The sequence below is a fragment of the Neovison vison genome, chromosome 7 (assembly GCF_020171115.1).
Source record: "Neovison vison isolate M4711 chromosome 7, ASM_NN_V1, whole genome shotgun sequence".
Lineage (NCBI taxonomy): Eukaryota > Metazoa > Chordata > Mammalia > Carnivora > Mustelidae > Neogale > Neogale vison.
This window is the reverse complement of record NC_058097.1, coordinates 41,330,782-41,353,071: the sequence shown is the minus strand read 5'-3', so window position 1 is coordinate 41,353,071 and position 22,290 is coordinate 41,330,782. Positions and strand designations below refer to the sequence as shown.

At 40.9% G+C, this 22,290-nt stretch overlaps 1 protein-coding gene across 4 annotated transcripts in view; it reads right to left on the bottom strand.

The window, feature by feature from the left end:
- LSM14A (LSM14A mRNA processing body assembly factor) overlaps window positions 1-21,975 on the bottom strand; it is a 57,661-nt gene extending 35,686 nt beyond the window's left edge. For 2 of the 4 annotated variants that reach the window (XM_044256281.1, XM_044256282.1), the window contains exon 1: window positions 21,708-21,973. In XM_044256281.1, coding sequence (XP_044112216.1) covers window positions 21,708-21,828 — 121 coding nt within the window. In that variant the 5' untranslated portion in view covers window positions 21,829-21,973. Of the gene's footprint in view, window positions 1-21,707 lie in introns of all 4 variants that reach the window. The other 2 variants (XM_044256283.1, XM_044256284.1) reach the window with 2 other exon arrangements.
- Window positions 21,976-22,290: the final 315 nt, after the last annotated feature.

The following is a 22,290-nucleotide window of genomic DNA, read 5'->3' as shown; positions in this document are numbered from 1 at the left end:
CTACCAGGTTTTTTGTTAATGCTATCATTTTAATTAAAAATTGTGGTAAGAACATGTAAGATTGTAAGATTAACCCTCCTGAATTTCTTTTAAGCAGTATAGTACAGTATAGCAAAATGTGTAGAAATCTAGAACTTTATCATCTTGCTTAACTGAGACTTTAAACACGCAGAACTATGACTGTTCATTTTCCCTACCCCTAGGCTCTGGAAACCACCATTCTATATTATTTGTCTTCTGTGATGGTGGAAAACAAAGTGAAAATGGAAGAAGACCAGTTTGGAAGTTACCAGGCAAGTAATGGTGTAGAGGAACTTAAAGAAAGGGGTCAGTCTTAAAGAGACTCAAATTCACCAAAAGAATATGATTTACTGGATGCAATTTTTTTTTTTTTTTAAATTTAGAATTCTACAACTCTGGTCTTTTTTCTTCCTTCAAAATAGATATATTATTTGTCATATAAAAAAGTTAAGTAAAGGGGCGCCTGGTGGCTCAGTGGGTTAGGCCTCTGCCTTTGGCTCAGATCATGATCTCAGGGTCCTGGGATTGAGCCTCCCATCGGGCTCTCTGCTCAGAGGGGAGCCCGCTTCCCCGCCCTCTCTCTCTGCCTGCCTCTCTGCCTGCTTGTGATCTCTCTCTGTCAAATAAATAAATAAAATCTTAAAAAAAAAAAAAAAAGTTGAGTAAATATAGGGGTGTCTGGCTGGCTCAGTTGGTGGAGCATGTAACTCCGGGTCACGGTTGTGAGTTTAAGCCCCACTTAAAAAAAGAGATTTAAGGGACGCCTGGGTGGCTCAGTTGGTTAAGCAGCTGCCTTCAGCTCAGGTCATGATCCCAGCGTCCTGGGATCAAGTCCCACATCAGGCTCCTTGCTCGGCAGGGAGCCTGCTTCTCCCTCTGCCTGCCATTCTGTCTGCCTGTGCTCGCCACCCCCCACGGATTAAATAAATAAAAATCTTTAAAAAAAAAAAAAAGAGATTTAAGGGGCGCCTGGGTAGCTCACAGTCAGTTAAGCATCTGCCTTTGGCTCAGGTCATGATCTCAGGGTTTGACTGAGCCCACATCGGGCTCCCTATTCAGTGGGGAGCCTGCTTCTCCCTCTGCTCCTCTCATGCTTGCTTGCTCTCTCTCTCAAATAAATCATTAAAATCTTCAAAAACAATTAGATGAATATACACAGTAACACTAAACATGTTATATGAGGCAGATTACAAAACTGTAATTTTCAAAAGATTACAACTACCTGAAATAAAAACACAAAGGTGACTGACATGAAAGATGGCAGAGTAAGAAAATCCAGGAATCAGTCCCAATACTGAAACATTATTGACTTGGCACATGAAGTCTGAATAAACCATTTTAGAACTATGGAGTCTAATGACACTCTTGTAGCATCCATGGGAGTAGTTGATGAAGTAAGGCTGTTAACTTGTGGTTAATTTTGGCATTTTGCATAGTGGTAGCTGTTACCATTCATTAACTCCCATCTCCACAAAAGGCGGCCATAGGGATGGTGGCTCATGATCCTGGTGCAGCTTTGCTAGTGCTAGGTGGACAACAAGCAGCATATCCCAGAAAAATCATGATTGTGTGATCTGAACTATCTGGCAATTCACAGAGGGACCACTGTTTCAATGCTCAAGAGCCAAAGAACTTCCTCAGTAGTGTCCTGAAAGTTTTTAAAAGCAACTGATTATCCTTTCCCTGCTCAACAACAGCAAAATATACATTATTCTCAACTGCACATGGAACATTCATCAGGGTAAACCACATGTTAGGCCGAACTCAACTCTCAATAAATTGAAAAAAAAAATAGAAATTTTACGAAGTATCTTCTTTGACCACAATGGAGTAAAGCCAGAAATGAATAATAAAAGGAAACTCGGGGCACCTGGGTGGCTCAGTGGGTTAAGCCGCTGCCTTTGGCTCAGGTCATGATCTCAGGGTCCTGGGACTGAGGCCCACATCGGGCTCTCTGCTCAGCAGGGAGCCTGCTTCCTCCTCTCTCTCTGCCTGCCTCTCTGCCTGCTTGTGATCTCTGTCAAATAAATAAATAAAATCTTAAAAAAAAAAGAAACTTGACCTGGAAATTAAATACCATACTCTTAAGCAACCAGTGAGTCCAAGAAGAAATCACTAGGGAAATTAAGAAAAATTGAGACAACAAAACAAAACAAAACAAAAAACAAAACACATAATGTGCCAAAATTATGAGATGTAAAGAATGCCATACTTGAGAGAAATTTATAGCTGTAATCACATTAAACAAACAAACAAACAAAAACTCAGGGAGCTGGATGGCTCAGTTGGCTGAGCATCTTTTTTTTTTTTTTTTTTAAAGATTTTATTTATTTATTGGACACAGAGAGAGGTCACAAGTAGGCAGAGAGGCAGGCAGAGAGAGAGAGAGAGAGAGAGAGAGAGAGAGGGAAGCAGGCTCCCCGCTGTGCAGAGAGCCCAATGTGGGGCTCAATCCCAGGACCCTGAGATCATGACCTGAGCCCAAGGCAGAGGCTTAACCCACTGAACCACCCAGGCGCCCTGAGCATCTGACTCTTGATTTCAATTTAGATCATGATCTCGGAGGATAGGATTGATTCCCACATCAGTCTCTTTGCTCAGAGGGGTTGGAGATGGAACTGATAATTGATTATTTCACTCATGTGATGAAGCCTCTGTAAAAATCCCTATACTATGGGATTTAGAGAGCTGCTGGGTTGGTGAACAGGTAGAGGCACTGGGAGGATGACTTGGCTGGAGAAGACAGGATCACTGCACTCCTTCCCACATATCTTGCCCTATGTATCTCGTCTACCTGGATTGTTTCTCAGTTGTATCCTCTTATAATACACTGGTAATCAATCTAATAGATAAGCTGTTTTCCCAAGTTCTGTGAGCCATTCTGGCAAACGATCAAACCGAGGAGGTGGTTCTGGGAAGCCTCAATTTATAGCCAGTTGGTGAGAAGTACAGTTGATAACTTGCAACTTGAGACTGGTGTGTGAAGTAGGCTAGGGTGGGTTGTCTCTTGGGACTGAGCCTTTAACCTCTGAGATCTGACACTAAACTCAGGTAGATAGTGTCAGAACTGAATTAAATTGAAGGATACCCAGGTGGTATCTAGGGAGCTGGGAGAACTGGTTAATATGATTGACTGAACATGTGGTGGCCAGAACTACTGAGTAAACTGGTGAGTAGAGGAAAAAGCACTCTTTCAAAAAAGATTTATTTATCTATTTGTTTGAGAGAGAGACAGAGACAGAGACAGAGAGACAGACAACAGTGCATGCACATGTACACCAGGGGGAGGGAGAGGAAGAGGGAAAAAATCCCAAGCTGACTCCGTGCTTTAAGCGCAGAGCCCAATATGGGCTTGATTCTGCGATCCTGAGATCATGGTCCAAGCAGAAAACAAACGTCTGACACTCAACCGACTAAGCCACCAGGCATCCCACACAATTTTTCTTTTAGCAGGTCAATAATCTAAATATAAGCCAAAACTGTGTAACTGTTAATAGAACACAGAAGTAAATCTTTATGACCTCGATTTGACAATGAATTCTTAGGTTTAACACTAAAAACATGAGGAACAACAACAAAAAAATAAACTGGACTTCATAAAAATCAAAACATTCTGTGCATCAAAGAACAATACTGAGAATGGTAAAACACAAGCTATGGTATGTGAGAAATATTTGCACGTCACATACAAGGGCTTTATATCTAGAATATATAAAGAACTCTTTTTTTTTTTTTTTTTAAGAATATATAAAGAACTCTTAAAACTCAACGACAGGGATATCAGGATGGCTCAGTTGATTAAGCATCTGGCTTTGGCTCAGGTCATGATCCCAGGGTTCCATCAAGCTCCTTCCTCAGCAGGGAGCCTGCTTCTCCCTCTGCCTGCCACTCCCTGGCTTGTGCTCTCTCTCTCTCTCTGACAAATAAGTAAATAAAATCTTTTTAGAAAAAAGACTTTTTTTCTAAAAAAAAAAAAAATCTTTTTTCTAAAAAGATTTTGTTTACTTATTTGACACAGAGAGAGAGATCACACGTAGGCAGAACAGCAGGCAGAGAGAGAGGGGGAAGTAGGCTCCCTGCTGAGCAGAGAGAGCCTGATGCAGGGCTTGATCCCAGGACCCGGAGATCATGACCTGAGCTGAAGGCAGAGGCTTAACCCACTGAGCCACCCAAGCGCCCCTAAATAAATAAAAGCCCCCCAACAACTCAACAACAAAAAGACAAAGCACCCAATTAAAAAAGGGCAAAAACTTGAAGAGACACTTTTCAAAAAAAGATAGACAAGTAGTCCAAAAGCTTGTGAAAAGAGGCTTAATATTTTTGGTCATCATGTTAATAGAAATCAAAACTACAAGGAGGGCTTTAATAATAAAACAAAATAGACTTCTACCTCTGAAATCAGTAATATATTAATGTTAATTGAATTTTAATTAAAAATGTATAAATTAAAAGTGTATAAAAAATAAAACAAAATAACTACATTGGCAAGGATATACAGAAATAGAAATCTCTGATGTTGCAAGTAGAAATATAAAATGGTATGGTTGCTGTGAACAGCAGCTTGGTGGTTCCTCAAAAACTTGAACACAGAATTACCATATATATTACTCAGTAATTTCACTCACATGTATAAGAACCTACACTTGTCCATGAATGTTTAAAGCAGTATTTATTCATAAGAGCCAAAAGGTTGGGAAATAACCCAATGCCCATCAACAGATGGACAGATAAACAAATAGTGCTTTTTATATTTAGATACACATGCACACACAGAATATTACCCAGCCGTAAAAAGGAATGAAATGCTGAGACATGTTACAACTAGAAACTCCAAAGCATTATGCTATGTGAAAGCCAGGTCACATACTGCATGATCTCTTTTACATATATCCAGAAAGGGAAAAGCCACAGAGACAGAAAGCAGATAAATGGTTCCTGGAAGAAAAGGGAAATGGGGAAGGATTACTTAATGGGTAGGGATATTCTTCTAAGGTGACGAAAAAATTCTGAAACCGAAGCAAGGTAGTGGTTGCACAACACTGTGACTAAACTAAAAGCCACTGAATCATATTACTTTATAATGGTTAACTGTGTTATATGAATTCCACCTCAATAATCCTCCCCTTCTCACACACAAATACAGCCTCAAAAAGAACACACAAAACAATAATAATAGCTGGGTTAGATGTTGGAACTAGGAGTGGCTGTCCTCTCTAAATTTCGTCATGGTGCTATGCTGTTTCAGGTAGGTATCCTAGTTTTTTTTTTTTTTTTTTTTTAAAAGATTTTATTTATTTATTTATTTGACAGAGAGAGAGAGAGAGAGAGAGAGAGAGATCACAAGTAGGCAGAGAGGCAGGCAGAGAGAGAGGAAGCAGGCTCCCTGCTGAGCAGAGAGCCCGATGCGGGACTAGATCCCAGGACCCTGAGATCATGACCTGAGCCGAAGGCAGCGGCTTAACCCACTGAGCCACCCAGGTGCCCGGTATCCTAGTTTTTTTATTTTTTATTTTCTTTTTAAAGATTGTATTTATTTATTTATTTATTTGGACAGAGACACAGTGAGAGAGGGAACACAGGCAGGGGAGGTGGGAGAGGGAGAGGAGAAGCAGGCTTCCTGCCAACCAGGGAGCCTGAAGTGGGGCTCGATCCCAGGACCCTGGGATCATGACCTGAGCTGAAGGCAGACACTTAACCACTGAGCCACCCAGGTGCCCTCCTAGTTTTTTTAACCCCCAACTAGAAAAGCCCAAGTTGTGGGCCAATGTTTAATAAAAGGGCATGGGAAATAGGGAAAAAATTTTCTCTGTTAGTCTGAAAGAACATAATCAGTTCCCTATTTCTGACTACAAATGATTTATTGAGATATGCAACCCATGATTAACTTTTTTAAAATAATTTTTAAAGGTTATTATTTATTTATTTGACACAGAGAAATACAGTGAGAGAGGGAACACAAGCAGGGGGAGTGGGAGAGGGAGAAGCAGACTCTTTGCATAGCAGGAAGCCTGATACAGGGTTCAATCCCAGAACTCTGGCATCATGACATCAGCCGAAGGCAGATGCTTAACAACTGAGCTACCCAGGCAACCCCATGGTTGTCTTTTTAAAAAATACGTAAAAAGGGTAAAAGTTCTGGAAAAATCATTTATCTAAAAAAACCTATTTCTAACAGATCAAGTTTAAATATCAACTAATGTCAAACTTATTTACCAGTATATTAATACCTAAATATACAGTCAACTACATGGATAGAGGGAAGAGCTGTAAAGACCAATTGCCCAATACAGTATCTCCATTACAAAATACCAAACCTTTGTTAAGTTTAAATATGACAAACATATACATAGTTAAGTACAAACAGTATGCACAAAGTGACATCATTAGTATTTTCCAAAAGATTTCACTTTTGGACACAAACTAAAAATTGTAAATCTAATACTGATGGATAAGAAAAAAAAAGTCTGTTGAATACCAAAATGTGAGAGCAATAAATGAAAAACGCTGAATTACTCAAGAATTGCCCAAAGTAAGTTAGAAATCTAAGCCTAAGCTCAAACGTAAATCTAGAATAAGATTTTTAAAAAAAGATTTACTTGAAAGAGAGTGAGAGCAAGAGCGAGAGTGAGAGAGGGAGACGGTAAGTGAGCACCTGTGGGAGGGGCAGAGAAACCCAAGCTCACTCTGTGCCAAACACAGAGCCCAATGGTGGCTCAATCTCATGACTCCGAGACCACAACTTGAGCTGAAACCCAAGAGCTGGACACTTAAGTGACAACGCCACTCAGGAATGCCTAGAATAAGATTCTTGATGTACCCTTTAAGTTAAAACTTCTGTCAAGTATTACTTGTAAGATCTAGTCCCAACCCACTTATACAAACTTCCAACAAAGCTCATTATTCTCAATAGCCAGAGCAGGGTTTTTGTCCTCTACCATAGCTTCTCCCCACACTCAACACATGCTATATTTCAGCTTATATGCTACTTGTATTCATCAGCTTTCTCCAGAGAAACAACCAACAACAGACACCACACACACACACACACACACACACACACGGATTTACTTTAAGGAACTGGCTCATGTGAAAATCCACAATTGGCAGAGTAGGCTGACGGGTTAAGGACTGATGGAAAAGCTGAAGCTGGAGTCCACAGGTGGTCTGCTGGCAACATTTCTTCTTGCTCAGAGGAAGTCACTCTTTGCTCTATTAAGGCCTTCACCTGATTGGCTAAGACCCACTTATATCATGGAGAGTAATCTAAAGTCTACTGATTTAAAGAGTAATCTCATTCAAAAACCATCTTCACAGAAACATCCAGAATATCTGACCAAATATCTGGGCACTTGGCCCAGCCATGGAGACATAAAATTAACCATCACACATCTCTATTAGTAATACTTTCAGGTGGAAGTAACACATTATTCCTCTAAAAATGACACAGCATTCTGTCACACTGTCTATACCCTCCCCTTCCTAGAACTGAAAAATCTTCAGGTGAGGGGTGCCTGGTGGCTCTGCCGCTTAAGCATCTGATCTCTGGTTTCAGTTCACGTCATGATTTCATGGGTTGTGGGGCTGAGCCCCACGTCAGGCTCCCTGCTCAGCTGGGAGCCTACTTGAGGATTCTTTCCCTTTCCCTCTGCCCCTCCAGCCACTTGCTTTCTCTCCAATGAATAAATCTTAAAAAAAAAAAAAAAAAGTCTTCAGGAGAAAAATCTGTATCTAAATAATTTTGCAACTCCCTCAGTACCTAACACTGTATCCTACATATTGCTCACATGTGCATATTTGTTGAATAAATTCCACAGCGGAAAAAGCTATTAAGTAAGCAATGTCCAAAATTACTGAACACTGTTCAATATCAATGGAATTGAATTAAATCATAAAATACTTCTACCTAGAATAAAATGGGAGAATGCTGCATCAAAAAAACAGATCTGGATGTCAACAGGATGGGAAAACAGAAAAAAAGCATTACTTAAAAAACAATAAATGCAAAAGCACTGAACCAGGAAAAAAAAGTGAGAAGTTGCACTTGGCATTTTTCTTCTCTTTCTGATATTTATCCGTAAGTACAATTCTTTTGCACAATTAGTATCCTACACTAATTACTGCTGAAAGCATCTGAGATACTACATATTTGGAATGAACTGTTATATATGGTTTAATCATTTAAATACTAAGACTAGCTTTATAAAACTATCTCTTCTACGACGTAGGACCCATGCACAGACCCTGATGGAAGGACGGTAGTAAGTACACTCTTGATGTTTTACTTGGGAGTGGTGGGGACACAGGACTGCTTGTGAATCACAACAAAAACTGCCTCCACAAAGCTTTATTTCTCCACACACCTGCACTCTCCTCTTTGGCCCCTTCTTCCCTCTCACTCACACTACTTTCTGTTAGGGAGTATTACTGCACTGAGTGAAAACATCTGTCTCTGGCCACTATCATCTTTTCCTGTACCCAATTATGTATCTGTCACCCCAGCAAACATCTCTACCAACCTTTTCTCTGCAATATTCTCAACCACCTCAGCACTGATCACACACCAACCACTGGCAATCCAAAGACAAAAAACCACCCTCACTCCAGAGTTCCTAATGTAGGTGACTTTCCTCTCATCATTCAGGCATTTTCTTTTTTTCTAAAGATTTTAATTATTTGTTTGAGAGAGAGCTAAAGAGAGGATGAGTGGGGTAAGGGGCAGAGGGAGAAGCAGGCTCTTTGCTGAGCAAGAAGTCCGATGTGGGACTTGATCTTGGGACTCTGGGATCATGGCCTGAGCCGCAGACAGACACTTAACTGACTGAGCCACCCAGATGCCCCTCACCTTTCAAATATTCTTAAAACCAACTCATTACTTTGACTCTAAACATTGAAGTAACCTCTGGTTTGCCTAAAAAGATCCAAAACCATCTTGTCCTTTTCGTTAGTACATTTCATCATCTTCACTCATTTTTTTCCCTCTTGCTTGCACTCAGGGGGGTAGAGACCTTATATTTCTTTTAATCTAAAGTCATCTCCCACAATTACAGGTTTGAGACCTTGCTCAGTTAATTAGCTTCTCTCATTTGCAACTTCACTTGCTTTCCCCATGCAAGATTCTTCCCCTTGAATTACTAATATTTGCAGATTTACTCTGACATATTTTTCCTAAAGCATGAGAATGTCAGACTGAGCATAAGGGAGTAATGACTTGTGAGAGTAAGAATTTAGGGAGAGTGGCATGAGGAGAAATTGTATAACCAAAAAGCGATTCAAAAATTTAGACAGTGAGGCAGTAACTGCAATCCTGAGGCAGTAAACAACAGTAATAATGCTAAACATATTTACCAGAACCCTTCTGAAACTGTAGATAAGATCCTGAAACATTTCTGTAAATCACAGGACTGCAAAAGAAAACTGAACTATACTCATCATTATTAATTTGAGAGAGTAAAATATCTTTAATACTGTCTTCAATTATCAATTTTTTTATTAAATATTAAGTTGTACAAGTACACATTTTCCGACCCAGGTAAATTTTCAGAAAAAATAACGCTTTATGAGACCAACAAATAGTTACTTTGCTATGTAAAAGGGACATAAGGGGAAAAAGATGCTGATGTCTAGTTGTGAAACATAGAAGTAAGGCATGGTAAGCACAAGAAAAAAACAGGAAACAAAAGACAACACAGAAGGTACACTTAGCATTTCCTGAATTGTGGGATAACAGGGAAGGCTTTGTAGGGGTGATGAGGCTCAAGCAGAACCAAGAAAAATAAGTCTAATGTCCCTTCTGATCCATTCCCAATTTTAGTCAATAGGAATCACTGTTGTACCATCACTCAATTCTTCCCTGTTCCCAATCAACTTTTTAAAGGCTAACCCACTCTACTGATTTCTCATGTATCTGTTCTCCCCTCTCTATTTTAACAAGTTTAGGCCTATATTTCCTCTTTCCCAAACTCTTAAAATACTTCAACTGACATCACTATTGTCAGCCTCTTCCCTCACCTCCAATGTTTTTGCACAATGCTGTAGCATAAACTTCCTAAAGCTTGACTCTGACATGTTACCTTATTGGCTAAAAAACTTCCAATGGCTCTCAAAATCTACCAAGAAAATTCAGACTTCTTAGCCTGTCATTCAAGTGACAAACTGAATATATTAAGATAAATTTAGCAGTGGAAGTAAAATAAAAGGGGAGGGGAGAGTGTCTGAGCTCGCTATATGACACATTTTCACTGTCACTTATGCCTTCCAGAGTTCTTAAATTTTTTCTTTCCACTGTGACTCCTTAAATCTGTTGCACTGCTCATTCTTCAACCACATCCATATAAGGAGTAGGGGAAGAGAACCCCAAAGGCACTTTTGAAAAGGCCTCAAATCTGAAGGAACTTGGATGATCTAAGGACCTGAATGAGAGCGACTGTGATCCCACCTTAAGTGAGCGCTAGGTATTATGGGTCAGGATAAAAGTTTGGGGCTCTAGTTATTCCCTGATAAGACTGCAGACTCCCTGTGACCTGGGACCAGATACTTCCTACTAGATATCCTCTTCATGTGGCTAACTGTAATTATCCGTCAGGCTGCATCTTAAATGCTGTGTTCTCCTCTATTTTTTTAAAGATTTTATTTATTTATTTGACAGAGATCACAAGTAGGTAGAGAGGAAGGCAGAGAGACAGAGGGGTAAGCAGGCTCCCAGCTGAGTAGAGAGCCTGATGTGGGGCTGGATCCCAGGACCTTGAGATCATGACCTGAGCCAAAGGCAGAGGCTTAACCCGCTGAGCCACCCAGGCACTCCTAAATGCTGTGTTCTTAAAAATCTTGTCTCGACTGCTCTTTTGTTTCCTAGCACCTAGCATACTGTCTAGCATGTAGTCATAGTAGGTGCTTAGTAATTTTCCTGAATGAATAGCTTACTAAATAATAAGTACCAGGCAGATGTAAGCTTCTTAAATGCCCCATTTGCTCCAAGCTGTTTTTAGTGTAGAGGTACCTCTGTTCTTAATGGTGTCCATGTTTTTCCAGACACTCTATCCCACCCTCTCCAGAGAGTACCAGTGTTGGAGAAGAGCAGCTATCCAGCTGTGTGAAATGCAAAAGGGGATTTGGAAATCTGACCACCATTAAAACAATTTTTGAGTTAATCTTCCAGTTTTTAACCCCATCTTCAGTTCTCATTCTTTCATTCTTCTCATCAACTCATTACTTCATACTTCATTCTAGTTTCCACTGCAACTGGTAATGCCAATTGCTGAGCCTTTCAGAAGTCTGGGTGTGAATCAGGTTAGTTCTTGGTGTAACCCACTGTCTACTTAGGTTGTAGCTTTCTCAGCTCTTCTAAGTCATTTAAATTCACCCACTTGCTTTTCAAACTCCAAAATTTTGTTGCTCTTGTCTCCTTTCCAAATCTACCTTTATAGTTTTATGCCTAAAACAACAAAAAAGTCCTTGCATATAGTTTTAGTAGGATTTATCAACAGCAAATAAAAGTAAAACCTTGTCCAATGCAGTATAAATTTAATCTTTACTCTTTAAGCTGCTTTCAGTTGTGCTTTCTTTCTTGTAGTTGGTTTTATATTTTAATCTCCCAAACTATAAAACCAAGATACAGATGAAAATAACAGAAAAAAGGGGGCGCCTGGGTGGCTCAGTGGGTTAAGCCGCTGCCTTCGGCTCATGTCACGATCTCAGGGTCCTGGGATCAAGTCCCGCATCGGGCTCTCTGCTCAGCGGGGAGCCTGCTTCCTCCTCTCTCTCTCTCTGCCTACTTGTGATTTCTCTCTGTCAAATAAATAAATAAAAATCTTAAAGAAAAAAAAAAGAAAATAACAGAAAAAAAATACTCACACACACAATATTGCATTCAATAGGAATTCAAAACATGGGTGAGGAATGGAGGAAGAGAAACAAGACAGAAACTAATCTAAGACAGAATTTATTAGGCTGAAGAGACTTGGGAGTCTTTGGATTTATAAGATTCACAGAGAACCACTCAGGAATCAGTGTGGTAACATTTCTGAACTCCAAGAACAAAGCTTCTGGAAAGAGAATTGACTAAGAACCAGATTGGCATCAGCAACGCTAGAATGTCAGAATACAACAAATCAATACCTTCAAAATTTTATAGAAAAAGACTCTTGGGGTGCCTCAGTTAATTAAACATCCAACTCTTGGTTTCAGCTCAGGTCACAATCTCATGGGTTAAGGGATTGAGCCCTGAGCCAGGCTCCTGCCTCAGCAATCTGCTTGAGGATAATTTACCTCTCGGCCCTCCCTACCACCCTTGCAAAAAGATAAATAAAATAAAAATAAAAATAAAATCTGAATTTAGGATGATATAGTCAAGTAATTAAGAAAAACACAGGCTCACTAAAAAAAATTTGCCACCCACATATTCCATGCAGTTTTTTTTTTTTTTTTTAAATGCTAAAGATGCCCTCAAACACAACTGGGGGTAAAAAGAGAATTAAATAAGAGGTCAACATTGAAATACGAGGCCCTGAGTGTCTCTGAAAAGTCTGGTGAGAGATAATAAATCAAAGTAGAGCAGTAGAGGCAGTAAGAGGTCAGATTTTGGATATATTTTGAAAATGAAGGTAATAGGATCAGAAACGCATATGAAGTGTGAGAACAGAAGAATTAAAGACGACTCAAAGGTTTCTGGTCTTACCAACTAAAAGGATGAACTGTCAATTCAATCAGATGGAGAAACAGTATGTGAGAAATAGGTATGTGGACATTTCTCCAGGTGTGTTAAGGAGGCAACTGGGCATACAAGTGAGGAGATCCAGGCTGGAGACAGGAGTCACTAATGTACAGAGAGTATTCAAAGTCAGGAACTGCAAGAGATTATCAAGAGAAAAGTGCAATGGTAAAATAAAGTATATCAATAAGTCTGTCACCTGTGCAAATAAAAACCTAAATAAACTAGGTTCAAAAAATAATATAAGTTAAGTGGTGTGGATAATTCCTTCAAGGAATTTTGGTGTAAAGGGAAGGACAGAAATGGGGTGATAGTGGGGTGCCTAGGTGGCTCAGTGGGTTAAAGCCTCTGCCTTCGGCTCAGGTCATGATCTCAGGGTCCTGGAATAGAGCCCTGCATCGGGTTCTCTGCTCAGTGGGGAGCCTGCTTCCCTTCCTCTCTCTCTGCCTGCTTGTGATCTCTGTCTAATCAATCAATCAATCAATCAATATCTTTAAGAAATGGGGTGATAGAGGAAAAAGTTAAGAGTCGTAGTGTTTTCTTGTTGCTGTTAAGATGGGTGAGTTAGCATCAGATCTCCTTGCAGACAGGAAAGATCTAGGAGAGAAGGAAAATTGAATTCACAGGAAGAGAGCAGAGAATTGCTAAAGCAATGACCTCAAATCAAGAGGGGATGGAATTTACATAAGGGGAAGGGTGGTCTGACAGAGAAGAAAACTTTCTCTACACTGACCACTGGAAAAGTGAAAGTGTAGAGCACAGATGTGAGTAACTGGATATATGTGGGATTGGAGGATGAATTCATCAAAATTCTCTTCTGCTTGCTGTTCTTTCCTCAAATAGGAAGCAAGGCTCACAGACTGAAAGTGAAGATGGGTAGGAGGTATTGGAGGTCTGAGGAAAACAGAAGGAATGAAAGAGTCATGCAAAAAAATGGAACAAGGAGACTATGGAAATACAGTATGACTGCAGGGAAGTAACCATGAGTGATGAGGTTAGTGAATGTGAATTTAGAGTGAAACTGGTCAGCATGTCTGTGTTGATATAATCAGGACTGTGGTTTCTCTAAGCTTGTACAAGAAAGCGGGAGGAGGCAGGAGGCTGAGTTTATGCTAAGTATTGATGGTAACTGCTCTTGGATTTTAAACAGGATAAAGAGGGAAGTAAAGCCCTGAGGGGCATGTGGGACAGTGAAGAGTAGTAAGTTCAACAGACATACTGTACTTACAGTAGGTCTGAATGACTTATGGAGTTCAGGTGCTAGAGAAGACAGAGATGGAGATGGCGGCTGGAAATAAAATGAGACAGTTATACTCTCTTAAGCACCTACAATAAACCAGGCATTTTTTTTTTTTTTTAAATTCTGGGTCACTTAAAAAAAAAATATTTTATTCATTTATTTATTTATCAGAGACAGAGAGGGAAGCAGGCTCCCTGCCAAGCAAGGAGCCTGATGCGGGACTCGATCCTAGGACCCGGGGGTCACGACCTGAGCTGAAAACAGCAGCTTAATCCACTGAGCCACACAGGAGTCCCAACTTTTTTTTTTTTTTTTTAAAGATTTTATTTATTTGACAGACAGAAATCACAAGTAGGCAGAGAGGCAGGCAGAGAGAGGGGAAAGCAGGCTCCCTGCTGAGTAGAAAGCCTGATGTGGGGCTCAATCCCAGGACCCTGAGATCATGACCCGCACTGAAGGCAGAGGCTTAACCCACTGAGCCACCCAGGCGCCCCAATAAACCAGGCACTTTTGATACTACCTCATTTCCTCTCAGAATAAATGATGGGTACTATTATGTATATTTAAAAGAACAAGTTAAAGCTAGGATTAAATAAATTGTCCAAGGCCAAAGAGCTACTAAGCATCCAACTGGGCTTTTTGGTCACATTTTCTTTGAGAAATAAATACCCCACAATACTAGAATAAGAGGGGTGTCTAGGTGGCTCAGTTGGGACTCTTGATTTCAGCTCAGGTCACGATCTCAGGTTGTGAAATCGAGCCCCAAGGGAGTCTGCTTGAGATTCCACTCTCTCTCATCCTCCCTCTCCCTCTGCCCCCCCCAAATAAATAAATAAATCTTAAGGAAAAAAAAAATCCAAAAAACCAAAACTAGAATAAGATCCCTGTGAATAAAGTATTTTGCAAACTAACTTACACATCATCCATTAAAAATTAAGATTAAAATTAAATTAAAATTAATCTTAAAACTTACTTCAATGATATCTAGATTTTAATACAGCTAATTAAAATATTACTTCAGGGGTGCCTGGGTGGCTCAGTCAGTTAATTGTTGGACTCTTGATTTCTGCTCAGGTCATTATCGCAGGACTGTGAGACGAAGCCCTGTGGTTGGGCTCCAGGAGCGTAGAACCAGCTTAAGATTCCCCCCCCCCCAAAAAAAAGATTCTCTTTCCCTCGCCCTCTGCCCATCCCCCCAAGTGCACATGCACGCACATATGTGTGTCTAAAAAAACAAACAGTATTAATGTAAAGCACCACAGAGAAATAAGAAGGTAAACTGTTTCTGTAGAGGGCATCTTCTACCATGGAGCAGTAAACTCAGGTTAAGTCATCTGCAGTTACTAGTAGTATTACTGTGGCACTGAGTTAAACACTACGAAACCCTTGCTATGTGTCAAGCACAGAAAAGATTTCTTTACTCTTCCTATTTCTTTCCTTCTATTATTATTTTCTTCAGGCTTTTTACTGTTTTTTTCTACTTTTTTTTTAAATTAAGATTTTTATTTATTTATTTGACAGAGAGAGATCACAAGTAGGCAAAGAGGCAGGCAGAGAAGGGTGGGGAGAAGCAAGCTCCCTGCTGAGCAGAGAGCCTGATGCCAGCTCGATCCCAGGACCCTGGGACATCACTTGAGCAGAAGGCAGAGGCTTTAAACCACTGAGCCACCCAGGCACCCCTGCTTTCTCTACTTCTTACTCAGAAAGCCACAGTTTATCTTACTCCTCTCAAAGATGCAGTTAGTTGGGACACTGACTTCAGACTCCCAAATTACTAAGTATTTCTGTGGACTGTATAGCAATAATAAACTGTTTCCAAGGCTCAAGTTCTGGCAACCTCACTAAACCAAAAGAAAATGCAGGCTGAAGTGTTACTAGATCTTTGGACATTCTAGGTAGTGATTTTGTGAACTGCTGGATTAGGTCCCCAACTCATGTGAGAATGCAAGAAATCAATACAGCACTTTCCAGGCATTTCATCCATCCTACAGAACTCTCCTACTCACTCAATGCAGTTTATGAGTATGTGGCTAATTAACAATCAAGAAGTGGCTAAGGTATAAAAATGGGCAGGACTTAGCAGATGATCTAAGTAATAAGTAATTTAGTACTAAGTTGCTTTATGTAATTTAAGTAAATAATCCATTACCAGCTTTGATATTCTCCTACCAATGCCTTGATTTTTTTTTTATGATTATTTATTTATTTATTTGTCAGAGAGAGGGGGAGAGAGCGAGCATAGGCAGACAGAATGGCAGGCAGAGGCAGAGGCAGGCTCCCTGCCGAGCAAGGAGCCCGATGTGGGACTCGATCCCAGGACGCTGGGATCATGACCCGAGCCGAAGGCAGCTGCTTAACCAACTGAGGCACCCAGGACAAATCATTTTAAAAGCACCCGACTTATTAATCATTCTTCTTTACAAATACTTTCCTAATGCAGTGGCAACCTGGTTTTCATTTGAGTGGTGTATTACCCAGATATAGCTAACCTAATGTAGATGAAATAAGAATTTCATTCATTTTAGCCCATTTTATTTAAGTATTATAAAAATCTACAAACGTAACACTTATAGGAAATATGTACTTTCTCCAACTTTGAAATTCCCATAATAAGAAATCTTCAATAACTACAACTATCCTTTCATTTATTCAAATATTTACCGGGGGCTTCCATTGTTCTAGGCACCAAGGGTAGAGCAATGAATGAGACAAAACTCCACATTTGTTAAAATTCCATTCTTCCTAATCTCTTCGTATCCAGTCTCTAGTATGTGCTTGGGCATCATATTCACAGACACAGGTTTGAATATACAGTAATTGGAAATATTCTACAAACTATTCATGCATGCCACCACTTTTCAATTCACTCGAACATCTGGAACTAATTCTTCCCTTCAATTTTAAATGAAAATTATAACTGAGCTTGAGTCACAAGGTAAAAACTCCATCTCCCTAACAATGTCAATTTTGTCATAAGATTTTATCCTCCTGTATTTCTAGTCTCCAAAAGCTCTCACTGTTGGGGACAGGGTGAGGGGCAATACATCTTAGGCATTTCAATTTTAAAGAGATATATGATCGTGAACATGGAAAGTACTATTTGGAGAATCCCCCAAGAGATTTCTACAAGATTAATAACCTAAAATGCTAAATAATTTCCATTTATTCATTAAATAAACATTCATTCTCCCAGGAACTCAGACTTTATGGAGGGAAGGAAGGTGACAAACATATGCAAATAAGCAAAAAAGATGATGTGCAGGTCACAATCAGGAAGAAAATAAACTCAGAGCTGTGACAAAGACTCCAAGAGACAAACTACAGACCAAAATGATCTATTAACATACTTAACAGACTGACATCAGTCTTTCTAGGTTGCCTTTAAGACTCCTTGACATTCATAAGAAGATTCTGTGTATCAAAGCTCATCAAACTTAACTTCAATATTACCTTTACAGAGCTAGAGCTAGTCTGTGAAATCTCTAGCAGAAAATAAAGGATATTACCCAGTTAGTTACTACCCTTGGGCTTTTGATTATATTTAGTGTGATCATACAATTTATTACCTGAACTGGAACACTTTCAAGAGCGAAAAGGGATGTTTTAGCTTTATTTTTTTAAGGTTTTATTTACTTATTTTTAAAGATTTTATTTATTTATGTGTGAGACAGAGAAAGTGAGAGATCATGTACGAGAGCACAACAGAAAGAAGAGGGAGAGCAGGCTCCCTGCAGAGCAGAGAGCCCATATGGGACTTGATCCCCTGACCTGCGTCAAAGGCAAGCGCTTAACCAACTGAGCCACCCAAGCGCTTAACCAACTGAGCCACCCAGGCACCTGAAAAGGAGTGTTTTAATAATTATGCCAGAACAACAGGCACAAACAAGGACCTTCCACCAGGGCAAACCAGGCCATTTGGTCACCGTAACTACAGAACACTAATATAACTAATCCAAAATTTTAAGAGCATTGTATAGTTCCACATGAATTTAAATTATAAGTAACATCCAAGTAAAGGACCTGTTTTAACCTGGATCATGTAAACCAAGTGAATCCCTTACTAAATTTAAGTGAAAGGGCAAAACAAAAAGTTCTGAAAAAGTAATCTAAGTATCTTTATGACCTTGGGGTAGGGAAAAATTCCTTAAAAAGGAAGAAAGGGGGGCGGCCTGGGTGGCTCAGTGGTTAAGGCCTCTGCCTTCAGCTCAGGTCATGATCCCCAGAGTCCTGGGATGGAGCCTCACATCGGGCTCTCCGCTCAGCGGGGAGCCTGCTTCCTCCTTCTCTGTCTCTCTCTGCCTGCCTCTCTGCCCACTTGTGATCTGTCAAATAAATAAAAATCTAAAAAAAAAAAAGAAGGAAGGAAGAAAGAGAAGAAAGAAACACTAGCCATAAATAAAAAAGTAATAAACATGTCTTCTTTAAAACGAACTTATGTTCACCAAAAGAAACCATTAAATGGGGGCCCCTGGGTGGCTCAGTGGATTAAAGCTTCTGCCTTCGGCTCAGGTCATGATCCCAGGGTCCTGGGATCCAGCCCCACATCAGGCTCTCTGCCCGGTGAGGGAACCTGCCTACTTGTGATTTCTGTCTGTTAAATAAATAAATAAATAAATAATCTTAAAAACAACAAACAAAAACAAAAAACAAACAAACAAGAAACCATTAAATGGGAAAAGGTATTTGCAACAGATATACCCAGCAAAGGATTCGTACTCAGAATACTGAACTCCAGAAAAACACCTACATTTCAGTAGTAAAATAAGCAAAAGATTTCAAAGGCATTTCATGAAAGATGAAATCCAAATGACTAGGATATGAAAAAGTGTTCAGCTCATTAGTAATCAGGAAGATTAAAGCCAGGTACACTCATACTCACCAGACTGGACAGAATTTAAATATCTGGTACTAAATATTATTGTTGGTAAGGGATGTGGAACTAGAATTCTCATATATTAATAACTGAAATAAAAACTAGTAAACAACAACAAAACTGCTTAGCATTACCTAATAAAGACACACATTCCCCATGACCCTGCAATTCAAGTACACACCCTCAAGAAAAGTACAGAAACAGGCATCAGCGCACTTAAAAACAAATGTTCACAAAGGCATTGTTCATAATAGCAAAAATTGTAAACAATTCAAACATTAACTGTAGAACATAAAAAATAAATGCAGAATAAACTTGTTATATTCCTGATGAAATCCCAGACCACAACAAAACAAAATCAAATATATATACAAGACGATTCCATTTATATAAAGTTCAAAAAGGACAAACATAAACTCTATTATTCAGGGATGTAAACTTCAGTGATAAGACTATAAATCTTAGAATAATGTTTATATCCAGCTCAAGTGGGTAGTTGTGGTGATGGGAAGATGCAGAGGGAGGATTCTGGGATGCTGGCAACAGTCTGTCTTGCCCTCTGTGGTCCTTACAAGGATCTTTGTTTAAAAATATTCCATTTTTATCTATGTAACTTTTCAACGTGTGAGGTAATTTCACAATAAAAGGGGGGAAAAAAAACACTCTTCCCAGAGAGGGAAAAAAATTAACATCCAAAAGAGAATTCTAAGAATTCCATTTGAAGAGATTAACTCAACTGATAGTTCACAAAGATAACAGGGATCTCTAAATGTAAATACATACTGTGTTCTAAACCGCATAAACAAACTTTTTGGCTTGAATCAGTTCAACTGCTTCATCATCCAAATTTTAAAAAAGGTGGAATATCAGATATCACATTACTTCACAAGTCATAAATTCTAAACTTTTAAGACCAAACACCCCACTTCTAATTCTGGAATTTGAAGTGCCCAGTGTTGACAGAATAGCTTTACTGGAGATTTAGATTAGATACTTCTATGTAGAATAAGCTACCAAAATTTGGTAACTTCAGTTTTTGCAAATACAACTGAATTCCCAAATCTCTGTTACATATTAAATAACTCCTCCTGCTTAACAAAAAGCATGTATTATATATGGGGGATTAATTATCAAAGACATAAGTACAGACAATTCAGTGATTTAAAAACATCTTTTCATTGCTGTTCCCGTATTTATCAAGTCAGGATACAAGGAACAAATTGGCATATGAACTGAACTATTACAGACTAATAAAATTGTAGTTAATATTAACTCTAGAAGCCGAAATGGATTTTTTAAAAATGTGAGTCATTAACAATATACTTTGTTTTCTTGAATAAAAGAATATATCCAAAGGCTTTTAAAAGACTGAAATTAATACATCAGAAATCTTAAGAATGTATGTAGTCTTTTTTCATTGTGAGAAGTAAAAGCACAGTCAACTCAAACTCTGAACTGGCAAGACACCTTAAAATTCAGTTACGGAAAACAATGCTTTTTAAAAAGTTATTAAACCACTTTAATGAAAAATACTGTATGTGGTTCTCACCAAGAGCTTTAGAAAGCCTTTTTGATAATCTCATAAAGCCATTAAAAACTAAGACACTATACAGCTAAAGACCCATGGGTTGGGAGTGGAAAAGAAGTGAAGATTAAAAAAAAAAAAAAAGACTTAAGACTCCTTACCTCAGGTATAAAATTTGTCCCAACAGGAGTGTTATTAAAAAGGACACCAAAAGTGTCACTAGTGTGACATTTAGTGTGACATACTGTGAAATGACTCTCCTACTAGTTACAGATTAAGTTTTTCTTCTTTTCACAGATTTAGAAAATTTCTTCCTAGCCCTGGACCTCTGTCTCTCCCACGGAGTTCATCCCATAACGCCACGAGATGTACTGGAAAGCTACCTTAATTATCTCGCTACCCTCTTCTAAGGATTCCAAACTTGTGAGATGTGCTTTAAGAGCAGGAGCTCAAGTTTATTTTCTTCCTGGTTTTCTGGCGGAGCGAAGGCCCAGCACGTGTGAACGGAAACAAAACCCACTCGAGACTGGGCGACGCTTAACGAAATACTACGGGTACGACACTTTCCTCCTCAGTGCCCCGGCCTCGCCATCCCAGGGAGCCTTCACAGGGACCGGTCAGAGCCCACGGACCACTCAGATCCGCCTTTGGAACAAGGGTCCTGGGTCAAGCTTCAACCCTCCTCCCCACCGGCTTTCCAGAAACAAGGGTCGATGCGAGAAGCGCAAGCATTTGTAAAGAGATGGTTGCACAACAGCCTTAGAGCAGAAGGATTCCGGTTTAACAGGTAAAGAGACCGCGTAGGAGACAAGTGGGATGCGATCTGCTCGACGGTACCGGTGGCAGCTGGAGACGGTCTGCGTCGCCGAGCAAACCCAAAGTTTCGGCACATTACTTACAGTTCACCTGATGAATACCGTAACGAATCGAAATTAAGAACGTGAGAAAATCGGTCCCTTCGAATCAACAAATCGCACGAAACTCAAGCTAGGCGGAGAAATTCTTTGAATACTCAGAATCTGTTTTGTGGCAAGACGACAGAACCCCCGAATTTCGGAGTTGGAAGACACGTCTCTCCGTGTTCTCCGGCCCGTTCTCGGACTTCAGGGCCGCCCCGCCCGCCCCGCTCTCGGTCCTGTAGTTCCCGGATTGAAGGCGCGGACCTTCGGGGTGGAAGCCAGGAAGCCCGGGGGAGGCCGCGGCCCGGCCCGCGACGCCCGGGCCCGGAGGGAGGGAAGGGAGCGGCCTCCGGGAGGACCACGGAGGAGGCAAAGAGGGAGCGAGGAGGCCGCGGGCCGAGAGCAGGGCGCAGCACCCCACCCCGAGGCCCGCCCCGGCGTACCTTTGGCGAGGGCTACGGTGGAGTTCTCGGTGTCGATGGTGTAGAGGATGCCCTCGTAGCGGATCTCCGCCTTGGAGATAAGGCTGATCTTGCTGCCGATGTAAGGGGTGCCCCCGCTCATGGCGCCGCCGCCGCCGCCGCTCCGGGCCGCTCGCAGAGAGGCAGATCCCACGCCGCTGTCGCCGCTCCACAAGCCCGCTCGCTCCGTCGGCGCCTACAGCAGCCGCCTCAGACCCAACATGGCGGCGGCGCCGGCTCCGCTACCCTCCCCCAGCCTCCCGCCCTCAAGCCGCGGCGCGGCGGCGGCGGCGGCGGCAGCGGCGGCGGCGCGAGGCATGCTGGGCCGGTGAGGCCGCGCTCTCGCGAGACTCCGCCGGGTGCGGGCGGCTCAGCCTTCTCCCGCGTTCTCGGTAGTCCCGGCGGCGCTGCTTGGCCTACTCCGGGGCAGCGGTGCTCGCGCGGCTTGAGAGACGATTCAGGGAGAGGCGAAGTACCTCGTGGCGCCAGGACACGGTGGGCTGGAGTGGAGGCGCGCGCGGTCCTCTTGACCACCCCTGCGGCCTCCTCCATTTCCAGACCCGTC